We start from the raw sequence: 14,077 nt of genomic DNA on the forward strand, positions 1-14,077 counted from the left end.
CCCACTTAAATTTTGGGTTGTGTTTCTTAGAAATATGGTAAAATTGCAACCTGTCCCCAGAACAGTTCAGCATTAACTTCTGGAAGATTTCAGAAATTGAAAACATAACATCCACAAGTTCAGCTGTGGATGTATCCATCCTCTTGAATATTCCTTTTACAGACAGCTTGGGAAAGGCTCATAGGCTTAACTTTGCAGTACCGTCCCTTAGTTGTCATTCACAGAAAACATAGACAGTATCTTTGACCTGGATCTCTGTGCATACAATACAGAGGATAAGGGACACTGAACCTGGTGACTCTTTGCTGTTCTTCTGGCAGTCCTGGATTTCTCTTATTTCCTTTTTAGGAGAGAAAAATGCTACTGCAGCTTTAACTCCAGATTCTTACTACTTTGCTCTGCAAGCTGGATGCTGTGAATCATTTTCTCTGCAAGAAGTCACCTCGTCATGCAAATTGCGGGTAAGGCCATTTTTATGGATTATTATTATTATTATTATTAGACAGCCTGCAGTGTGTCAAATTAATTTCAAGTGGAGGGGATAAGGTTCCAGGAGGGCTTGCTGCTGGTTCAGCTTTAAACATAAGTCTTTTTGAGGAGTAGGATAGCCATGTAATCCCTCTTGTTTGAGTGCTCTGTAGTCATAGTTTTGTGCTGTAATCTTAGGTCTCTGCCGTGTAGTCAGTAGCCTGGCCAAGTACAGATTCTGTCATGTGCATGGTATTTCTCTGTTAGGGGAAGGGTAGACAAAACAATTTGCAGAGGTGTGACTTTTGGCAGCAAGAACACATCTCTACCATAAAACTGCCCCTTTAACTTGGGTAGCCAACTTGGAAGCATCTTTCCCTGTCGAGTTGTCTGGCTGGTGTGAGCAAGGTCAGCCAAGTTCAACACCCAGTGGAGCAGAAGTGTAGCAAAGCAGAGACCAAGGGCTAGCGCATGGTTAGGAAGTAGCCCCAATAACTAGGGCAGTTATTGATTTTAAAAATAGCTTTTTGAGGAATTCTTGAAGTGTCCTCTGAATCAGCTGCCCCCAGCAAGCAACTGAAATGATCAGAAGAGGATTGGCATGAGCTGATGCAGCAGTTGAAATATATTGGGCACAGCAAACCAGCATGCAGACATTGCACACACCAGTGACCATATTTCTGTAAACCTGTTAGAAATAGAAGGCATTTCAAAGTGTTATGATGTGGAGGGCATCTGTCCTTTTCTCCTTCTTACCTCAAGCTTGAGAGTTAGGACAATTAAAATGTGTTCCCAAAATTATGCGCCTGTCTAACAGTCCTGTTAGACAATGTGCCGACACTTCAAATTTGAACTTAAAATGAAGAAAGGAGGGAGTCTTATACAATCAATATTTAAAGTAAGTTGGAAAAAGCAGCTTTGAGACACTGACTAGCACTACATTCACATTTTAACTCCAATGAGTCTGAGTTTAGACTTGGAATGTCCTAGGATACACAGATGTTACTAAATGAATTACTTATTATCCTGCTCTTCCATACATTCCGAACTAACAGCTGCCACTAAAATAGTTGCTGTTGCTAGGAAATAATTTCTGCTAAAGAAATATTTCTCTACTGAAGCAAAGGTTGTGTTAGGTGTTGTCTTCCTAACTGTAAGACCTCACGGAGGAGTTTTGCTATTGTATTTCCTGAAAGTTGCTATTTGCTTGTAATTACTTGACTGTAGGAACCAAGTGCCTAGGCCCTCGTCAATGCCTTCATCTAGTGTTTTCCAGCCTGAGGTAGGTTTACTGCAGGCTCTGTGATGAGATGAATTTCACATACTGCTTAGTTATTGGCTTGACCTGTTCAGTAAATCAAGAGGGCCTACAGGAAGCTATGTGAAACAGAGAGTATTGTGGAAGTGGTTTCTCTGGTGAGGTTTCTCTCCTGTGTGCAGGAAGTGTATACATCCGAAGATCTATCTGCAGGATCAGCTTTTATGAACATCTCTCAGTCTGCATATGTGTGTGTTGCGGGAGTTCCCTCGTTGTCTGATATGGATCATGTGGTGAAAATGTTTATTTGCTTGTTAAGAAAAAAAAAAAGGAAGATGGCAAGAAAATATTTATGGCCAAGAGGCTTCTCCGTCAGTCAGCTCTCCCAGTGTTTCTGTTGCTACTGTTTTGCTTCCTACGCTAATTAACTCGTTAGGAATGCACAACATGTTTGAAGATAAGATAAGATCCCTCCTCATTTGCTTCTGGAGTTTGAGCAGAAATACAAGACAAGAACTTACAAAAGTCTTGCACACATTCTTGTGTGATGATAGGAAAGCACATCTTTGATAAAGTAACTTCATTGCATCTTGCTTGTGTGTGTGAAAATTTACTAGCTAATTGGAAAGAGTTTGTTTAGGTAAGGTTGGCATGCCTGAACCTTTAATGTAGGTATTAGGTAGTCCTTGAGGCAGAGGAGGATCTAGGCATCCAGCAGTCCTTGCACTCCACAGCAGCCCGGGTTGCCTGACCCTACAATGACATGAAAGAGCAATGCCAAGGAGCCTTTTATTTCCCTCCCACCAAGTACACCTCTCTTCCAGGGAAGACAGCATTTTCTTGCCTCCCCTCTTGGTTTATTTCTTAGCTAGGTAACACCTTTCTGAGCTATAACTTTTTTTTCATAGCCTGTTAATAGTGTAGTAAAGGGGGACGACACTGGCAGTGCAAAGCACACTTGTTTCTGGTCTTTGTGCTGCCAAAAGGTCACACTGCTGAAAAAGAGATGGTTGAGAGAAGACAACCAGATCTGTGGAAAGAGCAACTCTTCTGCACTGGTAAGTCTTCTCTGGTAAGACCTACAGCAGCTCCTCTGTGCTTTTACTAAGCAATGCCCTTAAGCAGGTACCATCAACTTCAGTGGGTTGGAAGCTTATTAGGAGTCCTGGTAAAGTGCAGAGCTCCCTGTGAGTCGGGTGGAACTGGCAGTGCCTGAGGGTTCAGCCTGCAAAGGTGCTCCCTGTGAGGTTGATCACCCATCAAGGTGGCTGCAAAGCTGTTTGGTGAGATACTGCGTGGGTTGCATTGCTCTGGCATATAAAATCAGCTTGCAGCCATTTCCCTTCAGAAAACAAACATTTTTTTGTGTCAACCGAGAAATATTGATTCACGATCTGAAGGAAAAAGTATGGTTGTTAGTTTTGGCAGAAGCAGGCTTTCTTACTGTTGGGCTGCTGTAATGTTCACTGGAATTGTGCTCTCGTCCTGCCTTTTGCTAGAGCTGCAGGGCAATTCGTGAAATTTGCCTTTTCGAGCCCCTGACAGGTCTAGAAGTCGGGACGTTTATTTCGGCACAGTCATTAGGATTTCATCTCTGCTATTGCCCTGGATTTTGTGTCGTCCTTCGAATCCACTCTTCATACAGATATCAACAACACGCAACGCGAGGCGGTGAGAGCGCCTCCGGCCTTCGGGTGCTTCCGGAACCCTTCGGGCGCGTCCGGAACCCCTCGGCGGGGAGGGCGGGGTGGCCCGGCGCCGCTCACCTTGCGGCGCTCGCCGCGCTGCGGCGGCAGGGGGCGGCCCCGGGGCTCCGCGCAACAGGGCGGGGAGGCGGAGCGCCGGCGGGGACGGCGCCCGCGGAGCCCGGCCGGCAGCGGTGCGGCGGAGGTGAGCTGAGCTGAGCTGAGCTGGCTGGGGCGGCGGCCTCCTTTGCCGGCCCCGGCGCCTGCCGCTGCCAGGGACTGCCCGCGGAGAAGGAGCGGCTGGGCGCCTCGGCAAGCAGCAGCCGGTGCTCTCCGCCGCCGTTTTTGGATGGGGCCGCCGCGCAGCTGCTCCGCGGGGCGGGCGGGGTCGGGGCGGTTTCCAGCCGCCTGCGCGAGCGCTTGCGGCATCTCGACGAGCGTTGCAATGCTACAGCATACGGTAGCGCAGTAATCAGCTGCTACAAGTTGCTGCGTTGTTACATGGAAAGTGAGGTTAGGCAGAGAGGTGCTGTATCCGTTCAGGTTAACAAGGTGGTAACTTGAAACCCGGCTTATTTGCAGGAAGGTGTTTTATCAGGGTTGTTGTATCCCGAGTTCCCTGACAATTTTCCTTGACTGCTGCACAGTCTTTTCTGTCTGTTTGCTCCCCGCCGTGTGTAAGTGGGATCTTATTAGCTTGGGATCTGCTTGGGCAAGGAGCTTATCCTGGGTATTTTTACTCAGGTGAGTAATACCGCTGTTCTCACTTGGGCATGGGTATTAGTCGGTCTTATAGTTCAGCTGTAGCACACTGACTGTAGAGGAAAATGGTAAAGCATATGTGGAAAAACCTAAATTGGAGAAGTGAAGTCAAAACTATTGATTTTTTTTTTTTTTAGTTGTAATAATTCAGAGTCTTCTGTGACTGTACATTGAGATGTCCCTTCAAATAATTTTTATGTATGCAAATACATCAAGTTTTGCCCATAATAATATCATCTATATCAGTAATAACAGTGTTGAAGGGAAGGGAAACTCTTGAGATGGGTGCATAAGGTTTAACTTTCCAAGCAGCTTCTGTGTTCCATCAGAGCAGCTGTTGGCCTGTGGCTTGATGGAGAAAGGCAGAAAGAAGAGGAATACAAATATGTCCAGCTAAGAGATACAGAAATTAGTTTTGCCAAATACAGCACTGTAAGAAACTTGTAAAAATTCATATAAGGGCTACTTGGGTGCCTGCTTTCACCTCCATTGTATGCTGTGGTAGTCTATGACAGTAGCTTTTTTAAAAATGAGAAACAGTGATTATAAAGAGTTCAGCTTCTTTACCAACAACTAGCCTTTTGGGATAAATGTGGAGTAGAAATGAATAATTGGCAGTAATAGAAAACTGACAGCTGCAAATAGCCTATCCATGGGTGTAACGCCAGTGAAACAAATGATTCCTACTACCCCTCATGACACTACTTTTTGCAATTCCTGGGATACAGAGTCAAAGCTTTCTAGACTCAGCTCTAACAGTTTTTTCTGTTCATGAATACTAGTTGCAGTATTCAAATCTGTTTTAGGTGATAAGGTAGGTACACGTACATCTCACCTGGCTTTTCATTATTAGTACATTTTAAGCCATGGTACTGTATGTATGTTTTGCTTGTCTCCACACAGTTTGATGAGAAATACAAAATAACATTAAATTTGGATACATATTCTGGTAAATTGGTAGAAAATTACTTATCGGTGGCAAAATTAACCCAATATTCAGCTGAGAAGTCCACTTGCATCCACAAACTTTACAATGCATTTGTAAATTTCACAGCTTGCAGAACTACTGTTGTCTTCCTTTCATAAAAGCCTGAGCTCCTGTAGAGTCAGTTTCTGTAACCTCTCAGTACATAAAATTAGCTTCCACAGCTAAATCCTTGAATCCATGTCTGTCTTACCTGTTGAAGACACAGACGTTACGCTTGATCTATCTCCCTGTTGGATTGTATCTTTAACTTAGGCAGACTTCTCTTTTAAAGGTAGTACTGGCGTGGTTTTTGTTAAAAAGGTGGGGTTTAATGCTAATGATCTAGCCCGTCACAAAGCAGCCTCATATCTCGGTTAGGTTGTGATGAGGAATCTAGAAGCTTCTGAATATATTTTTTCATGACTTTGGGGAGAGTCTTTGGAACAGAAACTGCTTGGTCTTGAGCTTCTGATGGCTGTTTTGCTGAGGTATCCAGCTCAGGTGTTGGCATTTGAGTAATTAGCCCCCCAAGTGCCCTCAGCCCCATGGATTAGGAGGCATTGTTGGCTCACCTGGGGTCAGGGGCAGATATGGACAGTTTCTTCCCTGGCAGCTCTCCACTTCCTCAGTTTCAGCTAACGTCTTGACTAATCTGTACCCAAATGTGTAAAACAGAGCTTGGCTCACTAGGGTACAGTGCAGGTGGATTATGAGCTGCACCTCGTGGTCAGGAGGTGGTGCACTGTCTCCTCATGCAATGTGGCCACAGAGGCAGGGTGATTTTGTTTCATCCTCCAGGTGCTGTCAGGGGTTTATTTGTAGTATTTTTGCATATGCTCTGATGTGTAGTGCTAATCTTTCCTCTTTCTCATTTAAGAGTTACGATGCATCCTAAGCGGTGTTAGAATTGCTATTTCTAAGACTTCAGTAAAGCAAATAGTAAAAATATGACCTTTTCCCATACAGCAAACTTGGTCTGTCTCCTTTTGCATTGCCTCATTTTTGCATGACTGTTAGTGGCAACATTTTTGGAGGACAAGTTAGAAGCCTGTATAAATGCACACAGGCATTAATTTCTATTTTCAATCTGAAATTCTTGAAGAATGAAACAAAAAACCCACTAAAGAAACAAGCTTTACAAAAATGGTTAGCATTTTTTGAACCTAAAAAGCGATTTCCACCCATCTTTTGCAAGGGTGCTTCCTGACTGACTCAGAAGGAAATCCTTGGCATCCTAGAGTCCCTGAAACCTTAGGGAGGTGTGGGGGGGGGGGGCTACAGGGCAAGAAGCAACACGCATCACTGAAAATGAGTGAAGGAAGAAATTGTTTTAAGCTTTTTGAGCAAAAAGCACTGTTAATAACGGTTGCTTTTAGAACAAAAAAAGGCATCCTAACTAAATTAGCCAGCTAGGCTAATTGACATCAGAGAGGAAAGCTTGTGTTTATAAACATAGCTTGGTTGCAGAAAATAAAAGCAAAAGCATTTGTAACTTGTTGAAATATGTCAGATTAACAATGCCCATGCAACCTCAAATCCATGCTGCATCAATATGGTTGAAAACCTGGCCCTGTCAAAAGCATTTGCAAAACTTGTAGATTGTTTAGTGAAATCTAGATTTTACTTCTTGATGCTCACATGCTTTATAGCCGTATTAAGAATAAGTTGTCATCAGAGCAGGCTTCTCCACCACCCTGTTTAGTCAAATGTGTGCATGCATCTCTATCTACCTGTGTTATTACAATGTGAGGTCCATGCATTGACTGAGGAAACTCCTCTGAACATTTGAAGACCAGGAATGTATAATTAAATAAACAAAAGTTGAAAGAAAGTTGGAATGACTTCTTCCAGTATGTGCTTCCTACTTCTCCCACCTTTGTTTATTTTTAAATTCGAGTGGGCACCTTGTTCTTTTAAGGCTGTTTATTTACCAGCAAAGGTTACAGTTTTCAAGATTCTTAGGAGGGAACAAATATTAAGGGTTTGTTTGCTTTCAGATCTGTACTCTAAATTTAGTATGCGTGTCTATTACTTAGTCTTCCTAGCTGCATGTTGAGGTGGGTGTCTGACAGGATTCCCATCTTTAGTGGCCTCTGTCTTCCTGTGGCTTGCAGAATGGTTATCTGATGGTATTTCACCTGGGATTAAAACCATGACCTAGAGATCAGCTGCTTCATCTAATCATCAAAGCATCTGTGCTCCTGTTTAATATCAGTTGCTCTAAGTGGGTTCACAAGGCTTTGCATAATGCTACTGTAGCCTGCCCCCCAGCCATAAATCATTTTGCTCCCTCAGGAGTGTGAGATGCTGCAAATGAATGCCACAAATTGAAATGTAAACATTTTCTGTCATATTTCTTCCTGTTGGAGATTTTTTGCTTCTGCTGAGATGATCTTGCACTTTAATTAATCTAGGCTTGCTTACTGTGTCTTTGTGTTTCCAGGCATGTTTCTTTTCTTCACAAGTCCTTGTAGACCATGTCTTAGCTGCACAGGGTACCCATGTGGCAGGCATAATGAAAACTATTTTGATGCCATCAGTTCTGCAGACACTTTGCTTTGTCTGCACTACTGTGAACTAAAGACAAGTTTGGGGCAGACAGAGGATGGTGAGAAATAGGTGTTGGACACAGAGTGGGCAAAGAGCTTTGTGTGAGAGTATGCTCTGAGGTCATCTCTCTTGTGTGCAAGGGGAATATTTTTTTTTTTTCTGTGACTGGCCAAAATGGCACCAGTTACGTAGTGGCTGAAACTTAGCTGTCTGTGAGGGCCCTGCTAGGTGGAACTGCTGTTACAGTGGCATGAGGGGCACTCTCTCTTGCAGTAATTGCTGCAACATCCTTCCCCTCCTGTTTCCTCCTTGCTTCCTGAGTGCTGCTGCTTTGAACTTTTATCCAGTGTTACCTTTTAATCTACAGCTGTATTTTTATGTTTGTTTTTTCTCTTCTCTCCTTCCCCTTTCCACAAATGTTTCCATTCATCAGAGGGCTATTTGGTTGTCTGAAGGGAGTGCCCTAATGGCATATTTATTCTTAAAATTGAACTGAATATCCTGGAGCCTGTAGCAATAGCCTGGTTTGTCATGCTCTTGGCCAAGCTTGTAGTTCTCTTTAAGAGCCAGACCTGAAATGCAGCGTCACTGCTGGGGGAAGGGGAAAATGGATATCTTGGTTCTCCCATTCTTAGCTACATATGATCCATGTGTTTGGATCATATACATTTAGCAGCACTGCAATGACCACCAGTCAGACATCCCAGGCTTTGTGTGTAGCCTGTCCCTGGAGATCTCGACCCAGTCTCCCTGCTTTAGGCAGGTACTCATCCAGCTGCAGTGTAGGTCCCTGTTTTGAATGCTGAAGAGCTCAGCAGAGATTGGCACAGATGCTGGCTCAGGTAGCTGCTAGTCCTTTGAAAAACCTGCTGTGAGAACCAATGTCACATGGCGGCTCCTGCTGCCTTGCTGTTCCAGGCAGATGATTACTAAATGTATTTTGTTGTTCCTAGACAGTTAAGGCCAATTTCTGCAAACACTAATTATGATATAATAATGTGTTTGTGGCTCTAATAGGTCTCTGACACCAACAGAAGTGTTTACAGGAGTGTTACTAGCATTTACAAGCTTTTCTAGAACTCAGTTTCTTGAACTGTAAGTGTGTTTGATGCAGAGGTTGTGCCTCAGCATATCAGTACTGGGGATTGTGGAGAAAGCTGTGAACCTAGTGAACAGCAAAAATTCAAACGATTTGCTGCTGTAGGTAAGCAATCTATTCTTTAGGTTACATCTGACCTTCCTGTTGTGTAGTATTTTACACCATCATCCTGGACATAATTGAAAGATGAATTAGACTGCTAGGGAAAATTGAAGGATTCACACAGCTCCGAAAGTATCTGTGGGAGAGTGAGTGGCGGTGAGTATTGTGTATCTTTTTGCAGTGCAAAATGGTTTTGGAAAGTTAATTTAAAATGGAGATTTCGGATGTAACGCATACAAACCTAAATGCAGAGTGTGCGCACAGACACACATAGACAAAGGAAATAAACATTTAGATTTCATTTTTTGTTCGCTGTAACAAACATTCTAGACATCACTATACTGTAATGACTTGCTACTTTGGAAACTGAAGATTTTTCATGTTTGCTTATTTGACTCTCCCTTTTTTTGCTCTGCTGACTCTGAGGAAGGATGTTCCTGGGTTGGTGTTTGTGACTGTTGAAGCAAAGCTTGGGTGGCATCTACTGAGTACAACGTACTGTTCTTTTGTAAAAGAGATGTTGAATATCTGTTTTTTCTCTTCCAGATGAGCTGACTCAAATGGAAACGTCATAATGGAACCTACAGACAACCAGAGCAGCAACAATGGGTAGGAATTAATTTGATGTAATCCTGGCTTCCCAGGTGCTGTGACAAATTTTGAGATGGTTTTAAAAAAAATAATCCCCCCCTCAATGCAAGAATCATAATGACTGAGTGGGAGAGGAGGAGTTTCAAATCTAACATGCTATCTTTTACCAAAGAATTTATGCCTTTTGTAACTTGAATCTGTTGTGAAATGAACAATGTTTGACACTGGGTCTCAATGGGACCCTTACGTAGATGTGGCGCTTAGGGACCTGGCTTAGTGGTGGACTTGGTAGTGTTAGCTTAATGGTTGGACTCAGTGATCTTAAGGGTCTTTTCCAACCTAAATGATTCTGTGATTCTCACTGGTGAGGGTGGCCCCTTGTCCCATGGAAACTCTACTCATCACATGGAGTTGAGGTGTTTGCTCACAGCACATCATGCCTTGATCTCTAGTGAGCCAGCCCTGTTGCTTCATATCCTGTCCTGTTCACAGGCTCAGTGTAGCAGGGGGCAACATTGCTCTCTTAGTGATCTGTGTGAGGCAACCCAGCCCTTAAAACAAGCATTTCTGCACTCTTAATGCATTTAAATTGAGAAAGGCAATCCTGACCTGACTCAGGGCTCTGAGTCTTGCAGGTACGCATCTTTGGAAGTTTGGACAATGAGGGGTTTATGCTTAGACACCTAACTTGCAAAATTGATTCCCCCCCGGGTTTGTTTTTCTGCAGTTCCCATTTCTTTCTCATTTAGCTCTTTACAACTGCCAGTATGCTTTATCCTCATACCACAGGTCAGTGTTCTTTTCCCCTATTATACATGCCATCCTGAGGCATGAAAGGACAGTGATAGCTGCACAGCCACATTAGGGGGGGAGACGTGAGTGGATAGAGATATTGCGAAGACATCTAAACTCTCTACTGCACCTCCTCTGCTATCACTCCAACTCTCCAAGGTACATCTAACTTCATAATTTTTTTTTTTTTTGGCAATGCATCTGCAAGGAATGGACCTTAAAAAAAAAAAAAAAAAAATCTGTTTTCTGGACGGCTTCTGGTTGGAATACTGTGTATAGCAGCCTGATCAAAAAGCAAACCAAAATCATGGGCATTTACTTACTTAGTGTCCTACATACCTCTTTGCCTCATCTAGGAATTGGATATCACCACAAAATGAATCTGACAGCTGTAGTGAATCTGAAGGGTACATTGTGTTCTGTACATAGATGTTATCTTGATTCAATTGGAATATAAATCAGGATATTTAACACTCTTCACAGTGTGGTTTCTGACAGCTCCAGTGCCAAAGCCAACAAGGACTATAAACTTTTTTCTGTTGTTTTTAACTGTTTGTGAAAGTTCATACTGGCTATGGAACATTTTAAGGCATTCAGAGTGATAAGCAAGTAATGCCAAGGAAAATGATGGAAATTGCTCCTGATGGCTGCCAAAAGCTAGTAGGGTGCAGCCTGGTTCCTGGGAGAAGGTGGTTTCTTTTTTAAATGTGTGTCCTTCGATTTAAATATTGAAGGACAAGGGTTGTTTTCCTCTCTTTTCTCAGAAATGTTTGATTCCTAACATCTGCAGAGCAATTTCTTTCGTAACAGGCTGCATCCAACTTAGTCTTCTGTTGTTAAAGTTGAAATATCCTTTTGGTTATATTCTTCCCTGCCCTTTTTTTCAGTGTTGTACTCAGCTCAGTTTCTTTCCTTTGCCTTGGTAGTCTAGCCTCACTGTAGCTATGCTATGTGGGTTAGACCTGATGAAATCTTAAGTGGTTTTCATGATTTGTCCAGAAAGGATGTGCTGCTGACAGTCAGTTTTGGTTCTGGAAAGTGCTAAGTTTAAGAAGGTGCTATAAAGCAAGCCTATGGAGAAGTGCTTTGCTGAATCAGGGTTAACAGAGAGTTTTGCTGCCTCAGCTGCCTTCGGACTTGCCATTGCTTACAGTGCACAGCTTCATTTACCTTGTTAAACTTTTTTTTTTGTGTATGCTTGCGTGTATGGGTTTGAGTTTTGCTTGCTTTCCAACTGTAGTTTGGAGGCAGGAGTTTGGGGATAACATTAATCTATCTCTTTTCCTCCAAATATGTGGAGCCCTTGAAATTCTGTTTTATGATTGTAGCCTGTGCTTTACAGTAGCAATGTATGTATTTGTTGTGCAGCTAGTTTGTCAACTACTGGTGGAGAAAGACACAAGAGTATCAAGCCCTTGACAGGTTTGTGTAGGGTTTGGGATTGACAGAACATAAGCAACTCTTTAAGGATTAACCTCTCTGCAGGCATGTGGCCTCTGGTTTTCTGTAGAGGTAGCAAGGAGATGCAAGGAAGAAGGGTGCTGACAGCCAGGGAGACTCGTGGGGCTGAGAGGTTAGGAATTGTCCTGCCAGTCTTGGGCAGCAGAGCCTTTATGGAGCATGGTCCTTGCCTTCTGACCTGGTGCAGAAGTCCCCTTTGCAAATGAAAAGGCTACTCGTGGCTGCTTCAGGCCAGGAATCACAATATCCATTTGACCCTTTTCACCTCCAAATGCGAAGGACTCATCAGTGGCAATAAATGGCAGTGGTAAGATGGATTTCTTGTCAACAGAGCTCGGAGAACACATTTTAATTAAAGGACAGCAGTGACTCTTGAAGACTAAAAGTAAGGGTGTGTGTCTGTTTAAAAAAACCTGGTGCAGTACAGTGCAATGAGATGTTTTGAAAAGCTTGGTAAGGGCATGAATTTGACCTATGTCTGGGTATAAACAAATACATGTTTTACTTTACAGCAAATATATTTCAGGAAAGCTTACTGGCCATCTATTTGATCTAATGATTTTAATATAGCTTGGTATGTGTTCCTTCTTCATTGGTACTCTATGCTTGATTGTTTCACAATACTGTAAGCTTCCAGGATTTGTCCCACAAACTTAATGGATTATCATACGTTTATTAGTATAATGTCATATTGCATTTTTTTCCAGAGTTAAGGGATGCTGTATTCCCCTTTAAACAGTCCCTGATTCAGATTTGTTGGAATCTTGCAACAAAAGCTAGGTACTGATTGCTGTTATTAACATTTTTTTCTTTTTGTTGTTGTTGTTTATTTTATTTTATTTAACACTTCTTGAAAACAAAGATGTGCAAAGATTTATTTAATAATTCCACCCCCATGCATGCCCACCCAACCCCCGAAACAGCATTATAACAGAAAAGGCACTAAATTTCATAGCAGGTGAAAAATTACTAACTTAAAGAATGGCTTCGTCAAGCTCTGTGGAGATGTGGAAAACTTCCAGATGCTTCAGGAGGAATAAGTTGAATAGATGAACGAGGCTGGAGATAAAATACTAGGTGATTACTTTGAAAATCCATGGGTGTGTGAACTGAGTAGTACTGAACCAACACTCAGGTATGGCAGGCGTTGTTAGTGGTGACCAAAGAGATACTGATCTTCCTTCTGTAGGAATGCCAGACCCTGTTGTAGATGCAGTAGGTACTGGTTTTGGCAATGTATCAGCATCTGCACCTTATCTGAAAATGTTGTCGCTTTATGCTTGAAACTTCTGAGTCTTTTTTTTCCTTGTAAATATCAGCTTCCTTTTGGTCAACATGTCCAGATATGGGTAGGTATATGGCCAGGCGAGGTGGTGCTGTGTACATAAAATGCACATAATGTACCCACATCCTGTGCTTTGCCACTGATGCCTGAGGTCAGTAGTCTGGCATTTTCAGGAACTCAAAATTAAGAAACAATGGCATCCAGGTTGCCTGCACACCTTTGTTTGGTTTTTGGTTGGATTTGCATTTCTATGCAGTGTTTAAATCACAAGCTTCATCTCTGGAGAACTCCATTCTCGTTCAATGCATAGGTAGATAAGAATGGATCTTCTAAAATTAAAATGCTCATAAATACCTTAAATACATTTGGAATTATGATCACCTGTAGGAAGCTTTTCCTGTTAGGTTTAGGTTTTTAAGAAGTATTACTTTGGTAATCTTCGCCACCTCAGGAGTGCATTTCTGATCTTATGATGAACTGAAGAGTATGAAAAGCTTATTGATTGGTTTTGTTGGCATTTTACTTAATGGAGACAGTTTCCTTCATCTGCAATACATCTTTCAGAGACAAGGACCTGAAAAAGGGGAAACTTGTATCCCTCATGGGTGAATAAAAAAAGAGGTGAGAGAAGCTGCAGTTTGCTAATCTTGAAAACAGATGTAAGGGAGGGGTCTACAGCTGACAGGATATATTCTGGCAGAAAGCTTTCTTCGGGGAAACACAGTTTTCATCAAATCTTCCAACAAAAATGGCACAATTTTGTTCTTAGGGCAGCTGGTGAGCCAGAAACCAGAGATGGGGAACGTGAGGCCTCTCAGCCATTCCCTTGGTTGTGTGACCGAAACTTAAAAAAAAAAAATCTGAATGGCATTTGCTTCATGTGAAACGTTTGTAGCATAGGATTTCTGAGGCTTTATTCTGGGTGGGATGTTCAATGCTCTGCCACCCCTCTCCTTCCTTAAAAATGGAAAGTGGCTGCCAGCACAGCTCAGGAATTATTACTTATCTCTGTTAGGAGAAAGCATGTACCTGGCTGCCTTGGCTCTTCGGAAACCCC

At 42.6% G+C, this 14,077-nt stretch overlaps 1 protein-coding gene across 10 annotated transcripts in view; it reads left to right on the top strand.

Annotated features, from left to right (window-relative positions):
* The first annotated feature begins 427 nt into the window (after positions 1-427).
* AFF1 (ALF transcription elongation factor 1) overlaps positions 428-14,077 on the top strand; it is a 135,830-nt gene continuing 122,180 nt past the window's right edge. For 4 of the 10 annotated variants that reach the window (XR_012042825.1, XM_072863334.1, XM_072863336.1 and 1 more), the window contains exons 1-2: positions 431-461; positions 9,438-9,500. Coding sequence is in view for 7 of the 10 variants with exons in the window: in XM_072863334.1 (XP_072719435.1) it covers positions 9,466-9,500 (35 nt within the window). In the remaining 3 variants the exon portion in view is untranslated. Of the gene's footprint in view, positions 462-3,567; positions 3,617-9,437; positions 9,501-14,077 lie in introns of those variants that run through there. The other 6 variants (XR_012042823.1, XR_012042824.1, XM_072863337.1 and 3 more) reach the window with 5 other exon arrangements.

The sequence above is a fragment of the Ciconia boyciana genome, chromosome 5 (assembly GCF_034638445.1).
Source record: "Ciconia boyciana chromosome 5, ASM3463844v1, whole genome shotgun sequence".
NCBI lineage: Eukaryota > Metazoa > Chordata > Aves > Ciconiiformes > Ciconiidae > Ciconia > Ciconia boyciana.